The 27,689-nt window shown below is 45.5% G+C and overlaps 1 protein-coding gene across 1 annotated transcript in view; it reads right to left on the reverse strand.

Moving 5' to 3' along the window:
• TMEM132B (transmembrane protein 132B) overlaps nt 1–27,689 on the reverse strand; it is a 39,019-nt gene that overhangs the window by 10,804 nt on the left and 526 nt on the right. The window contains exon 2 of the mRNA XM_040250587.1: nt 1,102–1,307. Coding sequence (XP_040106521.1) covers nt 1,102–1,265 — 164 coding nt within the window. The 5' untranslated portion in view covers nt 1,266–1,307. The remainder of the gene's footprint in view (nt 1–1,101; nt 1,308–27,689) is intronic.

The raw sequence follows: 27,689 nt of genomic DNA on the forward strand, positions 1-27,689 counted from the left end.
TTGCAACCTCATGGGCTGGCTGTAGCCTGCCAGGCTCCTCTGTCCATGGAACTCTCTTCTCCAGGGGATCTTCCCAACCTAGGGATTGAGCCCAGGTCCTCCACATTACAGGCGGATTCTTTACCATCTGAGCCACCAGAGAAACCCAAACGCGGAAAAGCCAGAGTGAAAACTTAGTGGCCTTATTCCAGAGTTCATAGCTTAGCCACTGCACTGTGCTCCACTAAGGATGGTTGAATTTTCAAGCAGGAAACTGAGAATGGATAATGCAGGAAAGAACACTAGGGCATGGGGAATAGAGCCCTTCCCCAAATGCCAGGCCTTGTGCTGTGTGCTTCTTATGCGCTGCATCATTTTATTGAATCCTAGCAACTATTCTGTGAGGTAGATAAGATGACAGTACACCCACTACATACGAATGATTCCGTTCCAAGCGTGCATTCGTTTAAGTTCAATTCGTTTGTAAGTCCAACTATGCTAGCCTAGGTACGCAGCTAACACAATGGGCTTTAGAGTAGCTTGCTGTAATAGGTTTATAACACTTTTCATGCAAATAATTCATAAAAAAAAAACACAGAAAATAAAGAAAATATTTTTAATCTTACAGCACAGGACCCTGAAAAGTACAGTAGTGCAGTACAACAGCTGGCACTCCTTAACAATATCAGCTACGTCACCACTGCTTTTGTGCTCACTTCCGGACATCCTAGGCTTGAAACAAAGACCCTGTACTACTGTACTCTATACAGTACACAAAAGCACAGCCCCTCGTAGGAGATGTGCCCGTGCGACAGCGCATGCCAGACACGTGAACTAGTTTACGGGACGGGACTATGCGAACGTCCATTGGCATCTGTGAAAGTTCACAATGCGAGGGTTCATATGCAGAGGGCTTACTATATTATCCCTATTATAATTTCCACCTGTCAGAGTAAGGACCCAAGTCAGATCCATCTTAACTCTGTTCCCATTACTACCTGCTGTAGTTGCAGTTTTGCTGGAGCTTCAGTCCCTGAGGACGTTTTGCCTCAGAGCTGAGCCCCAGGAGCCTCAGATCCACAGCCCCCTCTGAGGGTCACCCCCTCACGCTTAGTTCCTCACCTTCGATTGGAGGCCACTGGGATCCTCCATCCTTTGATCTGGCTCAGCTCTGTGTCCGAGATCTCAACCTGCAGGGGGAGTCTGGGCACCCAGACCGTGACCTCTAACTGGGAGGTGAAGTGCTGGTGGGTGAAGTTCACGATCGTGTCCACTTTGCTCTTCATCTCCTTCCCATTCACAAAAATCGAATCACAGCCGTCGGAGACCTTGGGGGAGGGGACAGAATCGCCAGATGCATCAGCAGAAAAAAGCACATGTGCAACGTGACAGTTAAAGTCCATGAACCGCAACAGCTCTGATCGGTGCGGCCCCAAGACAGCCAGGAGAACGGGGCTTGACCAAAAGGTAATTTGTAGGCACTAATTGGTGACAACACTGACAGATGGACTCCAGGAAAACCATTCTGTATTACAAACTGCTGACAAGTAAAACCATAAACATGATTTAAAGGCGATCCATAACCTTTGTTGCCTTTTCCGTGTGTTCTTTTCTTTTTCCTCACCTCTTTTATGTACTCAAACCACCACTAATCAAACCCCAGGTGCAGCATACTTCGCTAGTGGGCCGTATCTGAAGATGTTTAAAAGGTATCCATATGTTACTAAAACAACACTTCATTTGAGCCGTAAAAGGGATTTTTTCCTGAAAAAAAACAAGAGAGCTTTGCACTAGATTAAGATCCTTGTAGAAATACACTCATGAAATGCATCAGAAATGTGGATACAACTATTTTTGCCCCATTACATTTTGCATTAATTTTATGGGATGGAGATGAGGATGCAGCATTCTGCTATGGACTTTTGACTCAGCACGTGGGGCAGGCACCCTTTTAACACGATGCATTCGCAGGTTAGGTATCAGACAACGTAAGCCCCCGCGGCACTTCACATCTTCCAGAGAAGCAAGGAAAATGTTGGTGGCTTTCTCGCCTAGACCTTCAGAAGAATGAATGTCTTTTACATATCTGGATGGGGAGGGGGAGATCATCACTTTACACGCAGAAGACACAAAAGCAACAATCAGTTTAGCACAGAATCACGCAACTGCTGGGGCCTGCAACCTTCATTTTACAGATGAAGAACCCGAGGCCAGCCATGTGATGCATCGCTGGCTCAAGGTCACACACTACTTTTAGGGATACTGGCCTGCTGGCAGTGGTCCCCAGCTCACCTGGAGTGCCCCCAAGAGGCCTGTTTCCCAAGCCACAAGTGAAGGCTCACTCATGACCTTCTCTTCCTCACCTATCAGTACCTGGGACCCAGTCTCCCTTCCCAGCCCCAGGGCACAGGTCCAACTGCTTCCTCCGTGTGACCAGGTGAACGGCCCAGAGCAATGCCATCAGTGTCAAGGTGCAAACTCTAAGAGCAAACCTCCACGTTGTTTGGGATGAATTATCACCACCTGTCCTCTCCCCCTAGAAAAAGGACATCAATGTGTATTTGCTTCCACAAGAAGGAAAAGATGAGCTTGGTTCACGGTGGAGTGACATCAAAGACCGAGGAGAAAATACCTAAAATGATGCTTACATCCTTACATCAGAATCACAGACACAGGCCCCTGTCATTGCCACCTCACCATATCCCTGATATCTCTGGGAATCTTTAAGCAGAATTAAGCAAGGCCAGTAATAGGAAGATGGGATGAAGCCACAGCGACACTAACCTGACAACCGTGGGTTACAAAGCAATAAACAGGGGTGCTGATGGGTAACTACGCATCAGGCTGAGTTCATTCAGGGAGCGCTTTCCCACCCTCTCAGAGCTTAGCCCTCCAGAGTCCCCTGACCTCCAGGCTCCACTACCCTGAGCGGCAAAAATTCTACCCCCAGATGGCAGTGGAAAGTGGCAGTTAATGTGTCTCTCCCCGCTGAAATTCCAGTGGGAGTCGGAAAAGACATTTCCATCACTTTTCAAAGTGTGAAAGAATCCAGTTCGCCTATCTCTCTCTGTCTGCTTTACTTCCTAAAGGAGAGAACAAAAATGATGAACCAAGCAAATCAGCTTGTCTTCTAAGGCATGTTTGTGGGACATAAATCTGTATTGTTGTGCCCAGGATTGTAAAGCGAGCAACCAGAGTAAGATTTTCAATTAAAGCAGAAAAACGAGTGGAGAGCTGTGTTTTCGTTTTAAAATTCTGTGAAGCTGACACAATGCTGAGCCAACTGCCCTTCCTTGGGTGGCAGACCTGTTTTAGAGAAACTTCTGCCTTCCCTCCAGAGCACTGCAGTGGGAGACATGCAATAAGACCCCTAAACATCCCTGGACTCTGTGGCAATAGCAGACCTATCTCAAGAGAACAGCATTCCTCACTGACAAGAATGCTGGGATGGATGCGTTAGGGTTCTGCCCTCACCTTCTCCCAGCTCAAGTGGGCCTCACCCATTGCTAGAACTTTCCCCAACCTACCTCCCTCCAGTACAGACCTCAACTCTCCTGAATCTGCAGGATTATTATAACCTATGTGAGATGCACGTATGTGTGTGTGTTTCCTCTAGAAGGAATGGTTTAGTATTTGTTAATTCAGTGTTTGCAGGGACTTTATAGGACAAAACTAGTGTAAATAATGAGAATCGATTGCAGTAGGGATCTCTTATGGGTACAGGAACTCACTGGCTGTGAGGTTCTCCCTCTTCTCTGGAAGCATTAATCCCCACAATAATTGTGTGTGGCGGGCACCATGACCTTCATTGGACCGAGACTGAATCCAGTGTCAAGAAAGGGAACATCACTTCCCAGGACTTTGCCTATGTGTGTGACTATGCCAGCCAGCCCTCAGGACTGCTGACACCTGCTCTTTCCTCTGCCTGCTCACGCCAATTCCCTCTAGAGACTTCCCTCGCTACACAGGACAAAGTCCAAAATCTTGATTACAGCTTACAAGACCTAAGGACATGGTACTGCCAGCTTCTCCAGGCTCCCTTTGCACTCCTCTCCCTGCCCCTGCACAGGCTCTTCCCTCGTGGGTCATGGGTCTTCTCTCCCTGGAGCTCTCCTGAACTTATCCCCAACTGAACACCTTGCCACCACCTTCCCATGACTGAATGACTGAGATCTGTTTGTCGTTCACGTCTGAGGCAGATATAACTGCTATCTTGGGCCACCCAGTCCCACACCAGCACCCCTGCCCCATCACACACACGCACACACACACACACACACACACACACACACGCATCTTCCTCTTTTCTGTCCAGCCAATCATAAGAACAGGGATTCCACGGTGGCTCAGCGGTAAAGAACCCACGTGATAAAGCAGGAGACGCAACAGGAGATGTGGCTTCCATCCTTGGGTCAGGAAGATCTCCTGGAAAGGGAAATGGCAACCCATTCCAGTGTTCTTGCCTGAAAAATCCCAGGACAGAGGAGCCCAGCAAGTTACAGCCCATGGGGTCGCACAGAGTCGAACACAACTGAGCGACGGAGTACCACACTACGTTAGTTACTCTGGATTGCTCTGTGTTGCATTTTATAATTTGCTTTTCAATATTTATCACTCTCTGAATGCTCCTGGCTATTTTTTTACTTGTTTCTTATCTCTGCTCTCCACCTGAAAGTAACCTGCTTGAGGCCATGGGCCTGTCTCCTCTCATCTACTGTGTCTCTACTTCTAGCACAGAGATGACAGATAGCAAGTGTTCAATAACTAGATGTTCAACGTGACTATGTCACCAGTTTCTTTTGGGTCCCATTCATTCCTCTGCTCCATGAGTAGCCTGAATCTGGATAAGAAGGGGGACGAGGTGGTGTACACCAGGTTATCACATTAAGGATATCATGAGAGGAGGCAGACAAGTAGAAGAAACCTAGTCCAAATACTCAAGGAGTTTAGGTAAAAAATCTGATAAATTTGGATTTCCAGGGATGAGTTTGGCCTTTGGGCTAGGAACTGAAAGGGAGTTCTCTGTGTCATGTCACATTGTAGAGGCATGTGTGTTGGGGAAGCAGACAGACAGACGGACACTGCAAGGTAAGGATCAGAGTCAGGTTCCACTCACCATAAGGATACCCCCAGGGCTCTCTGAGGCCCTGAAGCAACACCAAATGCTGTGTATTCTAATGTAAGAAGAGCTGGGGACGGGAATATGAAGACGGAAATTGACGGTTCGTACCATGTTAATCTGTGAGCATGGGCCAGATGGCTTGTCAATGCCGTCGCAGGAAGGCTGCCTCTAGAGGTTCACTGCTCTGCTCTCAAATTACACTTCTGCAGTTACAGTACTTTAGAGTAATAGGGGCAAACAGGGTGTAAATAGTTTTCCTTTGGGTATCTTGTAAGATACATCATTGGTTTCGTTTTCTATTTAGAAAAGAAGCAAGAACTGAGTCTGTGTATCAGCACCCTCCCTTGAGTCTGGCACACTGTTGATGCATCTGTGTCTACACCACAGAGACTATAGGGCTTCCCTCCTGACCTCTCCCCGCACCTGGAGAAATGAGTTAGAAAGAAAAAAAGTCACACAGTCAAGAGTAATGGCTGCCGTCTACTTCCTCGACAACTTGGCAACAGCAGTTTAAGAAGCGTAAACGGTGTTTGTTTAAGCTGAATAAAATTAAAGGGTGCCTTCTGCAGTGCTGTTTATAATGAAAATAAAAATATTCTGTATGAAATGCCTAGTTCAATAAATAACAGTGCACACAAATGAAACATGTGGAATCATAAAATAAATTTAAATAAAATTTAAGGAAAGGGAAATATAATCAGGAAATAATATTTAGTGAAAAATGATGGAGTTAAAATTATATGGACACACTCATTCTAATTTTATAAATATATGTTATGTGTGTGCATTACTGAAGAATAAAAAAATTTGAGTAATGGAGGGAAAGCTATATAATAAAAGAATATGTTTCACAAATCATAATAAATGCTGAATTCCATATGAAGATAGGAAAAAAGGGAGCATGTAAAGAAAAAAACATCTTTCAATTCAATTGTCATCAAATTAAACATTTTGTATTTATTACCAAGTTGAGCATTATGTCTCAGGAGCAGCAGGTACTCAAAAAATATTTATTTGACCTTGAGGGTTTACATCTCCAAGAAATACAAAAAAGGAAAACCAATAGCTATCATGTACTGAGTGCTTACTAGCATCATGCATTTTTTTTTTAGAACTTTACATAGGATGATAGCCATTGATTCCTCTGAACACCCTGTTCATGAAGTGTTTTGTCCCTACATTACAGATGGGTAAAGTAAGGCCCAGAACAGGCACCTCCTGCAGGGATCACAGCTGGTGACGGGGCAGAGGACCTCTGAATGGGGGCAGAGGGCTTCTCACAGTGCGTGTTACCCTCGTCATACAGCCTATTGAAGGAGGGCCTGACTGGGAAAGACGAGACCTAAATACACACACTGGGACTTTTTTATGACCCTCACCGAGGTGTAATTTAAGTTCAACACACAGTATCCATTTGGAGGGTACAGCTGGATGAGTTGGGTGGTGCGTGCACCATGAAACCACTGCCACACTCAGACACAGAATACCTCCACCATCCCCAAAGATCCCTGGTGCCCCTTTTGAGCCCATCACTCCCTCCACGCTGGCCCCAAGCCACCAGTGATGTGTCATTAAGCAGGAGGTATGGATTAGTTCCAGAGAAGGCAATGGCAACCCACTCCAGTACTCTTGCCTGGAAAATCCCATGGATGGAGGAGCCTGGTAGGCTGTAGTCCATGAGGTCGCTAAGAGTCAGACACGACTGAGCAACTTCACTTCCACTTTTCACTTGCATGCATTGGAGAAGGAAATGGCAACCCACTCCAGTGTTCTTGCCTAGAGAATCCCAAGGACGGGGGAGCCTGGTGGGCTGCCGTCTATGGGGTTGCACAGGATTGAACATGACTGAAGCGACTTAGCAGCAGCAGCAACAGCATGGATTAGTTCAGACTAGCTTGATAGTTAGTGCTCAAGTCCAGGGTGAAGGAGCTGGAAACAGCAGTTTGGTGCCTCAGACTGAAGGCCAGTAACCTGGGTCCTCATCCAACTCTTCCCCTCATGACTGAATAAGTCACTTTCCATCTCCAGGCTCGGATGCCCCACTGGTAAACTCAAGGGTACCTGAAGTTTCCAGCTCATACACCCTCCCATCCTATTAATGGAGGATGGAGAGAGCAAGCTTGGAGACCCAGTGTAGTTTGACATAGCTTTTCTCTGTCACAGACCTCTCATCTGTAAAATAAGGATAAATCATTCATTTGTTTGATAAATATGTATTTAATGTCAGTGAAGACCCAGGAACTGTCCTAGGTGCTGAGGATAGAGTGATAAAAATACAGTCCCTACTCTTTTTTTTAAATTTATTTTAATTATTATTATTATTTTTTTTTACAGTCCCTACTCTTATGGAGCTGACCATCCAGTGGAGGAGACAGACAGACTTGACACGCATATAAATGCAATACTAGAGATCTTTTCAAGAAAACTGGAGATACCACGGGAACATTTGGTGCAAATATGGGCACAGTAAAGGGCAGAAAAAGCAAGGACCTAACAGAAGTGGAAGAGATTAAGGAGAGGCATCAAGAATAACCAGAAGAACTGTACAGTAAAGGTCTTAATGGTCCAGATAACCACGATGGTGTGATCACTCACCTAGAGCCAGACATCCTGGAGAGTGAAGTCAAGTGGGCCTTAGGAAGCATTATCATGAGCAAGGCTAGTGGAGGTGACGGGATTCCAGCTGAGCTATTCCAAACCCTAGAAGATGATGCTCTTAAAGTGCTGCACTCACTATGCTGGCAAATTTGGAAAACTCAGCAGTGGCCACAGGGCTGGAAAAGGTCAGTCTTCATTTCAATCCCCCAAAAAGGTAATGCCAAAGAATGCTCAAACTATCATACAACTGCACTCTTTTCACATGCTAGCAAGATTATACTCAAAATCAGATAGCAAGATGGGCTAAAAAGGAAAATAAAACAAGATAAGAAAACAGTGAGGACAAGACTTCTTGGCAGGTCCAAGGGCTAAGACTCATTGCTGCAAGGCAGGGGCCTGGGTTTGATCCCTGGACAGGGAACTAGATACGACATGCCACAACTAAAGGTTCTGCATGCTGCAAGAAGGTCAAAGATCCAATATCCACAGATAAGACCTGGCACAGCCAAATACATAACTAAATAAACATAAATACTAAAAAAAGAAAAACAGTGATGACAGCCCAGTTAGAATTTTCTGCTCTGTTCCATCCCATCCCATTCTATTTCACTCCACTTTGCCCTGTGCCATTTCATTCCAGTCCATTCTATTCCTTCGCTTTTTATAAAATGCTGGTGGGGTCCCGTAAAAAATGGCCCTTAATCTGAAAAAAATCCTGCACTTGGGTATTGTGGGAAAGTGATCCTCTACCCATTTTACAGATGAGGAGACTAAACCTCAGTTAGGTCATCTAGCCAGTAATGGAGGGGCAGGGTCCCAAGCGACATGTTCTGACCTGATGCTGTCCTTTTCTTTTGGTCAAATAGTTCCTGTAGTAACCACTGATCCCCTCTCTCTATTCAGTTCATTCTTAGCTTTCACTTAAAGAATTACTTATAAAATCAAGAATAAGGAGCCTGGCTTATCCTCTGCTTGATAAAAATCAAAATCAAAATCATGTCGGCCACATTCCAGTTTCAGTTCAGAGATGTAGTCAGCTGAAAAGAGCACTTCTCCCAGTTACCAAACTGCAAATTAAAAACTTTTCTTGGCACTTCCCTGGGCGTCGGTGGTTAAAACTGTGCCTTCCAATGCAGGTGGTACGGGTTCCATCTCTGGTCAGGGAGCTAAGACTCTACATGCCTCTGGGCCAAAAACTAGAACATAAAACAGAAACAGTATTGCAACAAATTCAATAAAGACTTTAAAAATGGTCCACATCAAAAAAAAAAAACCTATAAAAAATAAAAACTTTTCTCAAACACATCAGAGAACGGCTGATGCAGGGCTACAAACTAACCTGTAATCTAGAGACAGACACATGCCCACAGGGAGAAAGAGAAATGAAGTGTTTGCTTCCCCAGGGCAGACTCTGCTAGATGCCACAGAAGCTGGAAAAAAGAATCCAAGTGACAAATTGTACTGACTTAAGAAAGGCCCGGTAGGGGCTCGAGTGAGAGGTTTGAGCTTTTATAGCCTGTAAACACATGGGAGCTTGTACCCACCGGCTTGCTCTGAATTCCATCAGCTACTTAGGGAAGAGCCAGCAGTGGCCCCGGGGCATCTCTTGTGTCTTTGGCTCAGGAGGGGAACAGCAGCCACAGCGGAAACTTTACACACTCCCATATCCTCTGTTTCCTCTACAAGGCAAAAGTCTCAGTCTTCAGGCCAAAGTGTAATAAACACTGCCATTCAGAGCCCTTCAGGGATTCTGTTGTATCTAAAGTAATCAGTTTGAGTTAAATGTAAGCTGCTTTATTAAAAAGAGGCCTGCATCATGACTCTTGCAAAGAGCTATGTGCTTGTGATGACTAAGTCACCTTATTAAAGTTTATCCAGTAAGATTTATACAATAAGATGCTCTAGAACGGGGAATTCCCTCGCAATCCAATGGTTGGAACTCCACACTCTCATTGCTGAGGGCCCAGGTTCAGTCCCTGGTTGGGGAACTTCATGCTTGTGCTCAGCTGTGTCCAACTCTTTGTGACCCCATGGATTGTAACCCACTGGGCTCCTCTGTCCACTGAAATTTCCAGGGAAGAATACTGGAGTGGGTTGCCATTTCCTTCTCGAGGAGATCTTCCCGCCCCAGGGACCAAATCTGTTACGTCTCCTGTATTGGCAGGCGGGTTCTTAACGACCAGTGCCACCAAGGAACTAAGATCCCACAGTGCAACCATTAAAAAAAAAAAAGACAACCTTTTTTTTTTTTTCCAGAAAGAAAAATGCTCTAGGATGGGGTTTGCAGCCTTTGGGATCTAATGCCTGATGATCTGGGGTGGAGCTGGTGAAGTGATAATAGAAATAAAGTGCACAATAAACGTAATGTGCTTGAATGACCCTGAAACCATCTCTCCCCAGCCCCTCAGTTCCGTTCAGTCGCTCAGTCGTGTGTGACTCTTTGCAACCCCACGGACTGCAGCACGCCAGGCCTCCCTGTCCATCATCAACTCCTGGAGTTTACTCAGACTCATGTCCATTGAGTCGGTGATGCCATCCAACCATCTCATCCTCTGTAGTTTCTTTCTCCTCCTGCCTTCAATCCTTCCCCCACCCCCTAGTCTGTGGAAAAACTGTCTTCCACAAAACTGGTCCCTGGTGCCAAAAATGTTGAGGATTGCTGCTCTAGGACATAACAGTGCTCCTGTCCCCAGGGCTTTCCCAGACTATGCCAGACTTTCTTTGGTCAGAGGCATCCACTTCTCTGAATCATAACTGTCTATCCCTTCCCTTCAGTAAGTAAATATACCATCTTGATCATCTTTTTTTCCCCTAGAACATTACTGAATTGGGCTTAATAGCACTGTGTGACTCTGAACAGGTAACTTAATCTGAGTTTCTGCTCCTTCATCTGTTTTATCAATTGGCCTTCACCTGGCACAAATTTGCCTATAAAAAAACTTATTTTTTTTTTTTTTTTTTTTTTTTTTTTTTACCTCATTCTTTTCTTAATGACTCACACAAATGGCAGTTGGGTTTTAACATTAACTGAAGCAAAAATGCAACTAACCAGTATTACACAATAAAATCCCTATTTTCATTCACTAGGCACAGAAGTTATGATTTTTAAAATAAAGAATATGCACAGTAACATGTATGCATATGAGATATACACACATGTGTGTGTATATGTATATAGCATATAATTGCACAGATGGGCAGTATATGCATATTTAACTCTCTGCCCAGAACCCTTGAGCAATTTACAGTGTGCTGGTTCTCTCTGTGTACTATTACCACCTTCACTGTTTGTAAATGTGTCTCCCAGTTCTTATAACATTTTATCAGCCAAGGATTTCTCAGTGGCCATAATTCAGTCTCTAATGTCTTCCTGAAGGCCAGAGGTCAGTGACACCATCACCACTGATTTGCTTAGCCACCAGAAGAAGGCATCACACATCTCCGGAAGAGGTGGAGACCCTTACCATTGCGCTTGTGTGCCCTGCAGGTTATGCCAATATATACTGATGAATACGTGACCAGGCAGAGTAACGAAGGTAATCAGATTAAGAGATGCACAATTTCTACCCATAGATGTGTATACGGATATATGTGAAGGTAAGCACACGATGTTATCTGGGGCCAAATGCATATAATTGTGGGGCTCTCCCCAGTAGCTCAGATGGTGAAGAATCTGCCTGCGATGCATGAGACCCTGGTTCAATCCCTGGGTCGGGAAGATCCCCTGGAGAAAGGAATGGCAACCCACTCGAGTATTCTTGCCTGGAGAATTCCAACATGAAATTGAATTCTCAGGAGCTAAACTATCCATGTGCTACAGCTCCATGGCCTTTGGTCCCATTGTACAATCATGAACACAAATCCAAACATCAGAACTGGAATTCCCTGATGGTCAGGTGGTTAGGACTTGCTGCTTTCACTGCCCAGGGGCCTGGGTTCAATCCCTGGGTGGGGAACTGAGATCCCACAAGCCATGTGGTGCAGCAACCCTACCACCACCACCAAAAAACAAAACCAAACATCAGAACTGAAATCATGTCACAGTCCACTGCCAATGGTGCATGTTGTTTATACATCATTCTGTCGACTATTATAAAAAAATGAAAGGGTGCTAAGTCACTTCAGTCATGTCTGACTCTTTGCGACCCTATGGACTATATAGCCTGCCAGGCTCCCTTGTAAATGCAATGCCCCAGGCAAGAATACTGGAGTGGATTTCCATTTCCGTCTCCAAGGGATCTTCCTGACCCAAAAATAGAACCCACATCTCTTATGTCTCCTGCATTGGCAGGTGGCTTCTTTACCCCTAGGGCCAAAAAAAATGAATATGCAAAGTCAAATTATTCTCATGAAGATTTCCAGGAGACAAGTCCATGGATTCTGACTCAAGTAATCTTCTGTATGTCTACATATGTACATTCATAGATTATGAGTTAATATATGAATGCTTACTTCTCTGCCTCTGAGATCATAAGGCAAGTCTTTTGAGGACAGGCATGCTGCCTTACTCAATTCTCTGAAGCCCAGGCTCACGGCACAGGGCCCAGTACCTTGTAGATGTACAGGAACTGTGCAGAATAAGTGAGAGATGAAGTGCTCTGCTCATATCTGCTCATATCATACAATAGTAACGGGCAGGTCTTGTGAGCCTCTCCCTGTCCATCCATCATGTCCAGCACCACACTGAAAGCCTCCACTCTAAGGAGACTCATTCATTGTCAAGGTCTGATCATGAGGCTTTGCTCTCAGACTCATTTATTCTTATTAATCCTCTTTTCATGCAGATAAATCTCATTTTCCTAGTCAGATCACGGCTGGGACATGTCAGTTCTTCATCCCTCCAAAGCAATGTGCCCAGCGCCCAGCCCAGAACTGACTGATTATCCGGTCCTCCCAGCAAGGGCAGATCTCGGAGCCAGTGTGGGCAGAATGGAGACTATTTCACTTCCCAGCTCATCTGAAACACACTCCTCCTTACAAAATCTTAAAAGTCTTGGTGCGTCAGAGACCTCAGAGAATGCAACTCTGCAGCTTGGGGAGGATGAGGATCCATCTCAAAGGCACAGAGAGCTCACAGCGCATCTGAGGTTAAAACTCAGTGATGATATGCACTGAGGTCCAAGCAGGGCTCTGAGGACACAAAGCAAACCCAAGAGTCCCTGCCCTGGAGAAGGCATGAGTGGAGAAGAGAGATGCCTGTGCAAAATACTGTCAGCAACAGTGACTGTTAGGACAGTAAGATTTGTATGGTGTTTACAAGATGCTCAGGCCTCGCTGGTTGCCTCAGGTTCACCAACCTTCAGCTCACCTTCATCCAAGATGCCCAGGACACTCCTCCACTGCAGACCCACTGATGTCGTCGACTGCAAGTTGGTACTTGCCAACAGCACGTGCCATCCCCCTCTGTGTGTGCTTGCTAAGTCGCTTCAGTCACATCTGACTCTATGCAACCTTACGCCCACTAGGCTCCTCTGTCCACAGGATTCTCCAGGCAAGAATACTGGAGCGAGTTGCCATGCCCTCCTCCAGGGGATCTTCCTGACCCTGGGATCAAACCCGAGTCTCTTATGTCTCCTGCATTGGCAGGCAGGTTCTTTTACCACTAGCGTCACCTGGGAAGCCTGCCATCCACCTCTACAAATATTAAATCATGCTGTTGCCAGTATTCAACACCCCTGAAAGGAGTTCAGGGTGGAGAGCAGAAATGAGGCACTCTGTATTTTGGGGAAAAACTGGCAGGACAGGTCTGATAGATATTTTTCAGGAGCCGATTTTATGAGCCCAATTCTTGTACCTCCTCATATCTAGAAAAGCACTAGAATCTTTCATGGTGATGACTGTTCCTCATGACTAGCTACAACCTTTTTAAAAAAATGTGTGTTTGATTCATGTCTACCCCCTCCACCAAAGTCACACTGGTGATTTTGACCTCCCCCTGCACCCCGCCTCTTTGGAGTAGTTTCTCAGAGCTATCTAAGGTGCTCTCTCCCAAGCTACAGTCGTCATTTTGCCCCCAATAAAACTTAACTTGAGACTTTTTACTTCATGCATTTTTTTAAAGCTGACACTCGCTTCCATCCAACCTCATCTTCCCCCTCATCAGTCAAGCATCACCACTCAATGATTGCATTCTGCTAGTCAGGCCGCTTCCATGAAGAAATAACAGAATTCTGGCTCTTTTCCACTAGGAGAAAAAAATCCCCATCTGAAATGTATTCGACAAGGTTTGATTCTACCTCGACAGACAAGTGCTTCCAAAATTGTGCCCCTTATCAAAACCACAACAGCAAATTAGGCCCAAGATTATGGTTTGTTGTAAAGTTTAGCATACGCTTTTCTGGGAGAATGTTTTTATTTTAGCTTTGTAGCTCTCGACATTGGGAGATTTTTCAAAGCACCACCAACGCTTGTGAGTTTAGGAAAAGATCCAAGCGCTTCCTGTGCATCAAACGGTGGCCCGGGAGGGATGAAGAGCTGTTTATCTGGTGAGGGCCCAGCATATGGTGCTGCTCAGCCTCCTGAACCAGCTCGGACAGCAGACACTGAACCTGGTGGAAAGAAGCACTCTGAATGAGGTTTCATTGGCACACAGGCTGGAGTCACAAGCTTAGGTGTCCGGGGTTTGCACAGCAATTAGTCACATAAAAGAAAGGCATTTTGGCAGGATAAGCATATTCTCAGGGGAATGAGAAATCTGCAGGGTTTGTGTTTTCCAAGCTGATTTTGAAAGTACTTCTGAAAATTTCCCTGAGAAACTTTTGTATCAAAGCATGCTGTGAATTGAGGACTCAAGGTATGAAAAGTAGTTGAGAGGTTTTTTTTGTTTCTTTTTGTTTTAAGTCTCTGAGACTCCAGGGAAAGGGGAAAAGAAAATGCCAACAATGACCTCATCACCAATTCCTCCAAAATCTGAATGTGGAAAAGACGGAGGTTGAAAGGCCCAACCTAAGATCTGGCAAAGACAGGATTGGCTCAGCGCTGCCAAGGAAAGGCTGGGTATCCAGACTTCTCAGAGGAGATTTTCAGAGAGGGACCGGCGACTCAGAGCCTAGCCAGGCTGAGCCAGTCACAGAGGGAGGGGTAAAGCACAGCAATGCTTAGGTAGCTCAGAAGTCCCTGGAATTCATCCCCTTGATCAACTCGGAGTCCTTGCCAGTGTGACACGGGCTGATTAAAATCCTGGATATAAAAATTTCCAGACTGGTAACAAAACACAGAAGTAGCCCCCATGGCGAAATTACAGCTGTTCTTAAATGACTCTGCCTCATGAAAACCTCTACCTATGTGAGCAATAAATTACAATAATTGCATCTAATACATTGGTCTAATACATCTCACTTAATACAACTTATTTATCTAAGATATTTGTAATAGAATTCAGTTTACCCATATAATTCACCTTTTTTTTTTTTTTCCCAGCACGACTAGCCTGGGATGATGGAGCTTCTGTGGAGGCTGATGGGGGTTGCAACAAACCAATCCCTCTGGGCCCAGGGAGGTGACATAAATGAGGAAAGGAGGTCTTCTCTGAAAGACAGAAAACTCGGGGATTGTGAAAAACTAGAGGGAGCACCCCAAACCCTGCTCAAAGGGGTTAGCTCCCACTCCCCTGAGCCTTCCGCTGCCATGCGGGAATGTCAGGGCTATGTGCAGAGATCTTCTGACTTTGAAAGAGAAATGGAAGATCCAGGGTTCAGTGAAATTTACTAATGTTTGAATGTTGACATCTAAGAATACATTTTAAAAGTACTTTACTCTGTGTGGGGGCTTGTCTTGGGGACTGTATTTGCCTCAAAGCCTATCATTTTATGGGGTTCCCAAGTAGCTCAGTGCTAACGAATCCACCCGTCTATGCTGGAGACTCAGGTTCAGTCTCTAGGTTGGGAAGATCCCCTGGAGAAGGAAATGGCAACCCACTCCAGTATTCTTGCCTGGGAGAATCCCATGGACAGAGGAGCCTGGAGGGCTACAGTCCATGGGGTCACAGTCAGACACTGACTGAGCACGCAAGCACTATCATCTTATGACCTTTGGCCTAAGGACATCCTGATACAAATGATAGTGAGACGAGACAGATAGGCTCTCGGCTAGATATTTACAACTGGCTTCCTGTTCACACCTCCTGGGGTGAGAAAAAGATGAGCTCCAGGTTGGACACTCACTACCAGTCCCCTGTTTACATTTCTTGAGGTAAGAGACAAATGGGCTCCGGGTTACCTTTTTATGACTGGACTGTTGTCTACATTTCAAGATCTGCACTTCTGTACAAGAAACGACAATAGGAATAGGGTGGATAACCAGACACTGGGTACCAAAGAGAGGAGCCAGACCCTATTAGGAGATCAAGAGGTAATACACTTTCCATGCTTGGGGCAAGGGAGATGCTATACATGTGAAAAAAGTCTTCGCAGGGTCAAAAAGGCAGGGGATGTCAGACCATAATAAGTCTTGCTATTTTCCTCCCATATGCCTTTGCAATGAAATCCATCTTGACTAACAGGTATGTGAGCACACCCAGGGGAGGGTCCTGAGACAAACTAGCCAGGGAGTCAAAGAAGATGGGGCTTTCCAGATGGTACTAGTGGTAAAGAACCCACCTCCCAAAGCAGGAGACATGAGAGACACAGGTTTGATCCCTGGGTCGGGAAGATCCCCTGGAGGAGGGCATGGCAACCCATTCCAGTATTCTTGCTTGGAGAATCCTGTGGACAGAAGAGGCTGGCAGGCTACAGGTCTATGGGGTCACCAAGAGTTGGACACATCTGAAGCGACTTAGCATACAGGCATGCAAAGAAGACGACTCGGCAAGACGACAGAGACCCAGAAGACTCCTCCCCTTAGAAAGGATTTTAACTTCCCAAAGGCTTGACTCAAGCAACTCTCATGCTGAGTTCACCCACGGATATTTCCACAAGTACTCTGCTTTTCTAATACATAATATACTTTCCTCTATACCTTCTGTCTTCTTGTCTGATTCCTCCTTTCAGGGTAGACTGGGATTGGGACTTAGATTCCAGCCCCTGGCCCCTGTCATTTAGCAGTTAGGATTCTTGGTTTCCACCCAGGCGACCAGGGTTCAATTCCCAATCAGGGAGCTAAGGTCTTGCTTCCAGCTGCTACTTACTGCCACGTGTCCCCGAAATCAATAGGATGTAGTGCAATGGCACAGAAATACTGTGTTTTGTTTCTTTTTCCTCCAATATATCAGATTTTGAGGTCCTTATCATGGCCTCATCAGCATCATGCTCCTCAATTCTTATGAAAACATTTGCTAGTTCCCCCACAGGCTTTATCAGAAATAGGAAATAGGTTTGTCTCACTTGCCAATACAAATCACTCCATAGTGGCTGCTCAAGGGACCTCTGCTCAAGAAGAAGCCGGGGCTGTAGAAGGAAGGAGTGCTGGGATGGATTAGTGATGTCTGGATTGGCGCATGCTAGGGGGGTCCAACTACATGTTTTGTTTATTCTATATTATTTACATCCTATTTATGAAACCAAAATCCTTTGGCCCAACGTCCTTGACCAAAGTCCCTTCTGTCTCAACCTGGGCCAGAGCGCAAGCACTGGTATCGAAGTGGAAAATCCTTCAAGATTCTCACCACTATTCTGTCACTCAAGAAGGCTGTCAAAAGCACATGGAGGGACTCCCCTGGTGAGCCAGGAGTTAAGACTTCGCCGTCTAAACCAGAGGACGCGGGTTTGATCCCTGGCTCACAGCTAAGACCTGATGTAGCCAAATAAAATCAAAATAAAAAAGTTCTTTTTAAGAAAAGCCACATGGGAATCCACCGTCCCCATGAGTGGGCTTCAGACACACAGCCAGTCTCAGCACATGGCCGCGGACTACTCTTCCTACAACTGTGCACGTAGGAAAAGAAGTCAGCAGAGTGTAACCCAAATAGTTATCAAGTGTCAGACACAAAGGATGTTAGGAAGTCATGGATACATTCACCTCTCTGATCACATCCCTTGAGGAGTGACATGGCCGAAATCCTTGATGATGGAAACTGCTCTCGCGTCCGGAGCATTAAAAGATAACTACATTAGGGCAATCGCTTTGGGCTGGGGCCTTTCATTTTAAAAACAGCCCATTAAACTGAGCTTTAGAAGTGGTCAAAAATATCTGAAACATTTGAAGAGGGGCCCTTTAAGAAGGTTAAGGCAACTCTGCAGGGAGAAATAGAGGAGTCAAAAGCAGAGCTTTGAAATCTGAGATTGTCTCTTAACATTTCAAGTTAAACCTGAAATGTTTCCTTGGCAAATTAATTCAAGAGCAGTGTAGAAGGAATACACTGAGTATAAGAATATAAATGATCATTTCCTGCTGGAAGCCCACTGCTCTTGAAAATGGATTAGAAGAGATAAGAGTCCATTTGTTTAATAGGTGGCTACATAATCCAGTGGTTTCCCAAGTGGTGCAGTGGTAAAGAATCCGCCTGCCAATGCAGGAGGTGCAAGAGATGTGGGTTCAATCCCTCAGTCGGGAAGATCTCAAGCAGGAAACAGCAAACCGCTCTGGAATTCTTGCCTGGGAAATCCCATGGACAGAGGAGCTTGGCAGGCTACAGTTCGTGGGGGTCACAGAGAGTTAGACGTGACTGAGCAACTGAGCAGGTGTGCCAACACACGGAATCCAGACCATCCAGTCCCAGGAAAACACCATTTCATTGTTTCTGGCTAAGACAGAATTTATATTTCCACCAACTGCTAAAGGCAGAGTTACTTTCCCAAAGTCCATATCGGACTAGGGAGAAATATCAATAAAGCAGGAATAAACTGCTCATGCAAGACTCCTGCATATTCAGGGGACTCTCCGAAGTTTTTTCTCATTCATGCCCATCGAGTCTGTGCTGTACTAATTGTTTTTGGCTGAGGAAGTCAGTTCTAGCTCTTTCTGGTTGCATTTTCTTTTTAAATAAACATTTTTGTATTTATTTGGCTGTGCCAGGTCTTAACTGCTGCATGTGGGATCTTCCATCTTTATTGCAGCTTGTGGCATATAGGATCTGGTTCCCTGACCAGGGATTGAACCTGGGCCCCCTGCATTTAGACCACAAAATCTTAGCCACTGGATCATCAGGAAAGTCCATGGATTTCTTTTTATGTTCACCAGTTTCTGATATGAGGAGATTTCCCTGTATACATTTGAAATGTTTAAGAGAAAAAGAGGCTACGGTTTAATCTTTGGAAGATAATCTTAACCTCATGATATGCATAAAATAACTCAATGTGCAGATAACCTCAAAGTAGAGGGGAGAACCTTGCCCCTGAAATAAGCACCCTAACTACTCCAATGGGGCTAAGTTCCCTGTGAAATTGGGAAGCTGTCTGTAAGGCCGAAGCTGAAACCCCAGACTCAGAGTCAAGCTGCCTCAGGTCAAACCCCAGCCCTAGCACTTACCAACTGGGTGACCCTCATTTCTGCAACAATAATTAAATGCCCCATGCATCACTTTTCTTAAATGGGTAACTTCTAAAGTTTATTTAAATGGGTGAGGAGGGACATGTAGGGCTGCAGAGTGGGAGGTACAAACTATTGAGTATAAGATACTCAATATTCCAGACTTCCCTGGTGGTCCAGGGGCAAAGACTCTGCACTCCCAGTGCAGGGACATGGATTCAATCCCTGGTTAGGGAACTAGATTCCACATGCCGCAACTAAGAGTCTGCAATGCTGCAGCTAAAAGATCCAGTGTGCTGCAATGAAGATGGAAGATCCCCTGTGACCCAACTAAGACCTGGCACAGTCAAATAAAGAAATAAATTTTTTAAAAAAGATAGGCACAAGGCTGTATTGTGTGGTACACCACACAGAGAATATAGCCAATGTTTTGTGAATGGAAAGTAACTTTTAAAAATTGTATAAATTTAAAAAAATTTTTAAATAAACTGCATTAAATTATTTGAGTTTCTCCAGGAAACTCAAATGAATTAGAATATAAAGCTGATACATTCTGCCCACCATCAAAACTCCTGGTAGGAGCTGAAATTGTAAACCAAACTCCAAAATGTCAAGGATAAATGTGCCAGGAGACAAAGGCACTATAACTATAGTTGACCCTACTTGATACTGATGATACAGCCACAGACCCAAGACCCCAGTGAACCTCCAGGACCTTGCCCTGAGCAGGGCCTGATGGAGAGGAGAGGTGAGAGGTGGCCAGCAGAGGAGAAGGAAGCGTGCGGGCGTGTTTACTGAGGGAAGGAAGCCAGCAGGCTCGCAGACCTACCCTGGCTCATTCCAGGGTTTCTCCGCGTGACGCCAAAACAATTCCAGAATGTTAGTTCTTCATTAGAGATGCTAAAGACAGAAAGGAACAAAAGATCTAATTAATATTGAAACCAGAGTGATGCTGATGGAACAAAAGGTTGGGGATGCAGCAATAGCTATCCTCTGGCCAACAGGAAGTATATGACACATCTCCCATCAGAATGGAACAATAAAAGTCCAAATTACCAGCATAAAGAAGGACAAAATTAGGCAATAACATCCAAGCGGCCTGACGACTTATTCTTAGCTGCCTGGCTCCTGGTGATGGGTGAAGCGAAGGAAATTCATGCCCAGAAATAGAAGAACAGTGTTTTCTGGAGGAACGTTTGCCAAGCATAGCTGAAAGAGAAAGAAATGGGCTTAAACTACTCTAAGATTTCTCTCCAATCTCCTTCTGATAAAATTAGGATCCATCTGAGGGTTTCTCTGGAAGCTTTTTGGAGCCCACGGCAGACAAGGACCCTTTCAAGGTAAGTCAGTGCAGAGAGACTGTTCTGAACCCACTTCATCAACATCGTGGGGTGCCCACAAGGTCCTCAATCTCACTCTCACCTGTGACCAGGCCCCATCTTTCATTAGTGAACCTGCTCCTACAGCACCAGACACACAGCGAAGGGGAGAAAGACAGACCCTGGGCATTTGCACATCTCTTTCAACTGGATGATGTGCCAACATTGAAAAGTCAAAAATCTTGCATAAAAATCTAGACTTTCAGAAACACCTGTCTTTAATTCTGTCTTTAAATGAGAAGAAGTAGGAAGGGACTGTTTGTTTACTTTTCTGCACCATAAATTTGGACGTGAAATGGACTAATATTTATGCACAACCTAGACACTTAAACTTCTCCAGCCTCAGTTTTCTGGGCTGTAAAATGAAATAATATTGAGACCTACTCTGTGGGGCTGCTAGGTACATTGCAGGCTGTAATGTGTTTAAAATCAGTGGAACAGAGTCTGGCATAGTGTCACCATGGGCTGTGGTGGTTGTCACTGCTCCTTCTAACAGACCCTTCAGGGCAGGAAGAGAAGTAAGACAGGGACCTGCCTTCAAGGGGCAAACCTGCCACCTGCACAAGGATGCACAATGCACTGAGTCCCTAACACATACGTCTTCACAGGGGACAGAGGCACAAAGGTGAGGACTGCAGCGGCGGCGGGGGGCTGGTGTGGACTGGAGATGCAGAACAGCAGGAAGAAGGTGGCAGCGCAGAGCAGGTGCACCTGACCCAAGCAGCGAAGACAGCCGACCTTTCTCCAGGTCCAGGGAGAGGCAGAGGGCTGCTGGGCCCAGGAGGCAGCATGAGCACAGGAAAAGATGCACAAAACCACACAGAGGAAGGTAGAAATGAGAGATGGGGAGAAACTAAGTCCGGATGTATCTCTGGATACACCTTCACCTGAAGTCATCATCCTTTGGTTGCATGTCAATGTATTAATATTTCACCCTTTCGGCTTAAGATAGTTGGATTTGCATTTCTATTGTTGTTGTTGTTGAGTAGCTCAGTCATGGCCAACCCTTTGCAAACCCATGGATTGTAGCCCGCCAGGCTCCTCTGTCCATGGGATTCTCCAGGCAAGAAAAAACTGGAGAGGATTGCCATTTACTCCTCCAGGGGATCTTCCCAACCCAGTGATTGAACCCAAGTCTTCTGTGTCTTCTGCATTGGGAAGCCCTGAATTTCTATTACTTGCAACCAAAACAAAGCAAAGCTCACCAATGCAGAATTTCATCCCAGGCCTGCAGATCCCACTACCTACCACACCTGTCTAATCCTCTGAATCATTATGTCTCTGGCTCAGTGGCTTCAATGCACACCACGTCTCTAAGGAACATGTTCAGGACATGCCCACCCTGCTACCTCATGCCTCTGTGAATCCAACCACTTAAGAAAATCAGGTCACATAGCATTTTGCAGGGGCTATGTGATAACCTAAGAAATGCAGCTGCTCTCTCAAAGCTTCCTGCATTCTCCAGAGGTGACACTGGGCTCTGTTTAGTGACCCCACACCAGCAGCAGAAAACTTTATGTTTTATTTTCGACAGTACATCCGCTGCCTACCCTTGCCCTTTGCAGACCAAGTTTGGAAATAAAGACCTTCCCTGGGGCAGAGAAGGCTTTAAAATGTTAATTCCCTTTTATGAGGCCTTTAGCATCTCATTATTGCAAGTCCAGCTGATACCAGAAGGCTGGAAACTTAATTATTGCAGCCAAAAGTTGGAGGGTACTCTCTTCAAGATCAGCGTGAGTTTACATTGATTTCTCTCCAAGCGTGAATGAGTTCATCGCCTGCTGGTGACGTACGCCAGGCTTCTGTGGTTCTGGAGACCACAGCTCGCTGACAAACAATACAGCTACTGACACATGAAAACAGGAGGCCATCACTTCGTCAGGAAGATAGACGTTCAAAGATTAAATCATAATTACAACATGGAAATTGCATTTTTCTTCCTTCCTCTGAAGACCTTTAAAGAAACTTAGCAAAGAACAGAAAATGTGTTGTTTCTGAAAGCATGTTGCTCCTGCTCAGTTGCTCAATCATATCCAACTCTTTGCAACCCCATGGACTGTAACCTGCCAGGCTCCTCTGTCCATGGGGTTTCCCAGGCAAGAATACTGGAATGGGTTGCCATTTCCTCCTCCAGAAGACCTTCCCGACCCATACATGGGATTGAAACCGTGTATCTTGCATCCCCTACATTGGCAGGCAGATTCTTTACCACTGCACCATCTGGGAAGTCTTTCTGGCAGCATAAAGACCCCCCAGAGCTATCTGGATCTTAATTTTCAGAGTATGTCACTTTACATGGGGGTTGGAATTGTGACCCCAAAATGAGACATCCATGTTCTAGCCCCCGGCACAATGAATGTGACCTTATTTGGAAACAGGGTCTTTTAAACATATTTATTTATTTATTTTATTTGATGTGCCAGGTCTTAGCTGAGGGACCTGGGAGCCTCGATATTCATTGCAGCATACCAGACCTAGTTCCCCAACTGGGAAGCGAGTCTGGGGCCCCTTGTATTGGGAGCTTGGAGTATTAGCCACTGAACCACCAGGGAAGTCCCTGGAAACAGGGTTTTGGCAGATATAATTAACCTGAGGATCTTGAGATGAGATCATTCTGAATTAGGATGATCTCCTAAATCCAATGACAAGCGCCCTTACAGGAGAATAAGGTCACATGGAGACACAAGGGCAAGACATGTGCAGATAGAGGCAGAGACTGCAAGGATACCAGTACAGCCCAGGAACGCTTGGAGCCACCAGAGGCTGGAAGAGGCCAGGAAGGATCCTCCCCTAGAGCTTCTGGAGGAAGGGAGGCGCTGACCACACTTTGATTCGGCCTCCAGAACTCTAAGAGAACAGATTTATGTTGTTCAAGCCACTGAGTTTGTGGGAACCTATTATGGGAGCTACAGAAAACTAATACATGTGCCAAAGAGACTGCAGATGTAACTGAGAAAAGAACCTTGAAATGAAAGGAGTATCTGGGTCCATAGTCTCCAATCTTTTTGGCTCCAGGGTCCGACTTTGTGGGAGACAATTTTTTCATGGACTAGGAGTGGAAGGGATGGTTTTGGATGATTCAAGCGCATTACACTTATGGTGCACTGTATTTCTAATCTAATGTTGCTGTTGATCTGATAGGAGGTACCGGTTCTGGGACCCAGAGGTGGGGAGCCCGGAGCTGGGTTATCCAGGTGAGCCTAAAGGTCCTGATTAGAGACAGGCAGGAGGGTCAGAGTCAGAGAAACAGAGGTGATGATGGAACCAGTGGTCAGAGAGAGAGAGATTTGAAGATGCTACAGTGTTGACTTGGAAGAGGGGGCCATAGTCGGGAAATGCAGGCAGTCTCTAGAATCTGGAAAAGGCAAATAGATTTTCTGCTAGAGCTTCCAGAAGCAAGGCAGCCCTACCAAGCAACCCATTTTAGGGTCCTGACCTCCCATCCTATCAGATAATAAATGTGTTTTGTTTGAAGCTACTAAGTTCATGTTGATTTGTTACAACACCAAGAGGAAATGGATACATAGGCCTTCCAGGTTATGAGGATGGAAATAAAAGTCTTTCAAATTCAGAAAAAGTCAATTATCAACTGACTTCATGATGGGAAAGCCATAGGAATGATACTTCGAATGATACTTTGCTACTAGCCCATAAAGGTGCTCCCCATGGAGTCAGCATCTGAACTGACATCACCTGTCTGAAAGCTTACCAACCCCCCAAACTCGCTCACTCTGCATTATTTTTATTTATGTTGAGCCCAAGTAGTTCCCTTTTGACTTCCACTCTTGGAACCTAAAAAGCACAAATCTCCTCCGTATTCCAGAGGATGGTCCTCGAAAGACTTCAAAAGAGCTGTCACATCCTCCTCTTCACCTCTCCTGGGCCCTTTTCTTCTCATCACTGGGCTCAACACTCACGCTTCCTTCAATCATTTCTCCTGCAGTTTGATCTCAAGGACTCTCAGCCCCTCAGACACTGTTTGACAGAACACAATCCAATTTCCAGCTTTCCTCTTATGCCTAGAAAGACATGGAATTCTCTATCAGAGTGACAAGTGACATCTATCATCTGTGTCTTATAGAGACCAGGGGACAAGAAGTAGCTCCCTTTCCTCTGAAACCTACTATCAGAAAACCAACAGTACAAGTGTGGTGAGAAATAACAGACGTCCCTCCGCCTCCGGCAGGGACACGAGAGGAAGAAGTGGAGACTGTGGTGATTTGGGTGTAGGGGCTTACACACAGGGGTGTCCACTGGTCACTTCCAGGTCAAGGGTCACAGGGAGTAGTGTGGGCCCAGGGCTATCTGACCTTGTGAATTTCATAAGAACTTGGAAATTCAGATGTCTATGTAATTAGCCAATTTTTACAGGGTGGCAGAAAATTAAATAAGCACACGCACACCCTTGAATCAGATACAGCCTCTAGTCTGCCCACCTGGGACCTCTGTTTTGGGGTCACACAGCCATTAATGCCAACAAAATTATATCAACCTGTGGCAGTCTCTTCAGACAGGTGGTTCCACAGGGAATTAGAGCCATGACCTTGTGATACCTTTTAATGGAGTTTAGTCTATAAAAATACTGAATCACCATGCTGTACACCTGAAACTAATATCATACTGTAAACCAACTATACTTCCATTAAAAATACAGTTGGTTCATCAGATCTCACTGTGAACAAAAGCGCCACGGTTTCTTGCGCGCACACACACACACATACACACACAATTAATACGCGTCTTCTATTTTTTTTTTTAACATGGAAGTAGTTGTCAGCTTACAATGTGACATTGATCCCTTCCGATCTTGCCAAGGTTCCAGCCCTTCAAAATCCTTTATGTTCTCAGATTCAGTTCCCCCCAAAGTCCCAAGTCAAAGAAGCCAGTTTGGACATCACCACAATTTACACCTTTCTAAATTCATTCTTTCTCCCTTACCTACATCACCATCCCAACACTCAGAATTTCCATCACAGGACGATCTTTGGTGAAACCTGTACAACCCTCCCTGGGGAGTCACACAGAGTCTCCTGGACCATGAAGAAGTGACACAGTGACCTCCACAGACCAAGGGTGTCTCCCCAGGGTGTTAAGGCGCATCCACATTGTTGGGGTGTCCCTGGTGATGCTGAGGCCAGAGGACAGCTCTGAAGACACTGTAACCTCAGTGTTGTGACAAAATGTATGACAAATGTTGACAGGAGGGCTGTGACAAGTGCAACACGGCCACTTAATGAACCCCTCCACTGACCCAGGCCCAGAATCTGCAACAGAGCCCGGGCTGCCCTAGCAACGTTTTATAGCAGCTCTGGGCTTGGTGATGTGCACCCTCTGGTTTGCCAAGATCAGGCCACAATTTGCTAGAAGAAAGCCCCATCTTCATGTGGCCACGAAAGTGACAGTTGAACCAAAACTACTGCCTCCCAGAGCAATTCTTCTATCAGGAAGGACAGAGGATACTTTTAGTATATTTCCGGGAAGGGGAAATAACCAAGTATAAGGCAACAATGGGAACCACGAACTTGGCCTTGCCTATGTAGGGTAGAGCTCTCCAGGACAGGAGAGTGAGGGTCCTGCCTTGGGGGGCTCCACACCAGGCTCTCAGGAAGGGATGTGGCTGAGGGGACTACAGAGCTGAGCCATCCGTTTGAGCCCATGGTGGCATAATCACACAGATGCCATCTCCAGGCTCCATCACTAATGTCTCCCTTCTAGAAAGATGAGGAGGGGGATGGTAAATAACATGCGTTGTCAAAGGCAACCAAGGACAATGAATCAATATTTTTCATTCTCTGCAGATGAATTTGTATGACTTGGCTCAGATCTTTCTAGGTTCTGAATATAGACAGCTTCAGATTTGTTTAATCAAACCTGCCCATGGAGTCTAAGCCCTGTCAGGATTAAAGATTAATTTTTTCTTAATTTTAATTAGAACTCACATCAATTCTTCCTTATCAAAAAAGCCATCTCTAGCATAAGGCACAGCTTCCTGCAGGTCAACATGAGAAGGAATCAGGCCCTCCCAGATCTTGTCCACCACAAGGAAACCCTTGCAGGATTTTCTGTCCACCTAAAAGTTCTTCAGATGGAGACCAAGTTCCATTCAACCTCTGAACAGCAGCCAGTAGAATGGAAAGAAGGCAGAATTCAGCATTACTGTATTTTTTTTTTAATTAATGAAAACACAGGACCTAGGAGCTCTCTTAGCAGCTTAAAGGAGAAAGGATCACTCTAAAGATGGAAGTCCTTTCTCCTGGGGTTCTGAGCTACAAAAGGAAAGTGCCAACCAGTGAACCAAGAAATAATTGGCAGAAACTCTGAATTCAGTGATTCAAACAGACCCCTGCAAAGAATATGGAGAAAAAAATCATGGGCTGATTCCTGGCTGAATTTGGAGCCATAAATCCAGCTAATTGGATGGAAAATGCAGCAGAAATAATCCATGACCAGATTCTCCAAACTGCGAGCTATGTCCCACTGATAGCCCAGTGAAGCTGGGGGCACATGGATGGACTTTTTAAAAAGTTAATAATTTATTTTCATGTATATTAAGGAAAAATTAGTACATCAAAGTAATGGGTTTTACAATGGATTTTACTGTCTTCTAATGAGACATTTAAGATATTTAATGTTGAAAAAGTAAGGCATTTAAAGAAAACATGTTGAGTAAATTACATTATTTGGCACAGGAAGTTGGCAAAAATTGAGAAGATGGCAGGTAGATTGCTAAAGTTTGAAAAATACTGTCCTATGAGAAAAAGAAGGAGAAAAGGGGCCCCCTCCTCCATCCCAGGGGAGGGAAACAGCGTGTCCAGCTGTCTCCGATCCCAGGCGAGTCCCTATCATCACTCACTCCCTCCTCAGCACCCCCATCACTCCCCATCAGCACTCCTATTGCTCCCCATCAGCATCCCCATTATCCCTATCAGTACCTCCATTGCTCCCCATCACTCCATCCTCAGCACCCCCATCACTCCCCATCAGCACCCCCATCGCTCCCCATCAGCATCCCCATCACTCCCCATCAGCACCCCCATCGCTCCCCATCAGGACCCTCATCATCCCCATCAGCATCCCCATCGCTCCCCATCAGCACCTTAATCACTCCCACCTCAGCATCCATCATCCCCATCACCATCCCCATCAGCACCCCATCGCTCCCCATCAGCACCCCCATCACTCCCCATCAGCACCCCCATCGCTTCCCC

The sequence above is a fragment of the Oryx dammah genome, unplaced genomic scaffold (assembly GCF_014754425.2).
Source record: "Oryx dammah isolate SB20612 unplaced genomic scaffold, SCBI_Odam_1.1 HiC_scaffold_12, whole genome shotgun sequence".
In the NCBI taxonomy this organism is placed as follows: Eukaryota; Metazoa; Chordata; class Mammalia; order Artiodactyla; family Bovidae; genus Oryx; species Oryx dammah.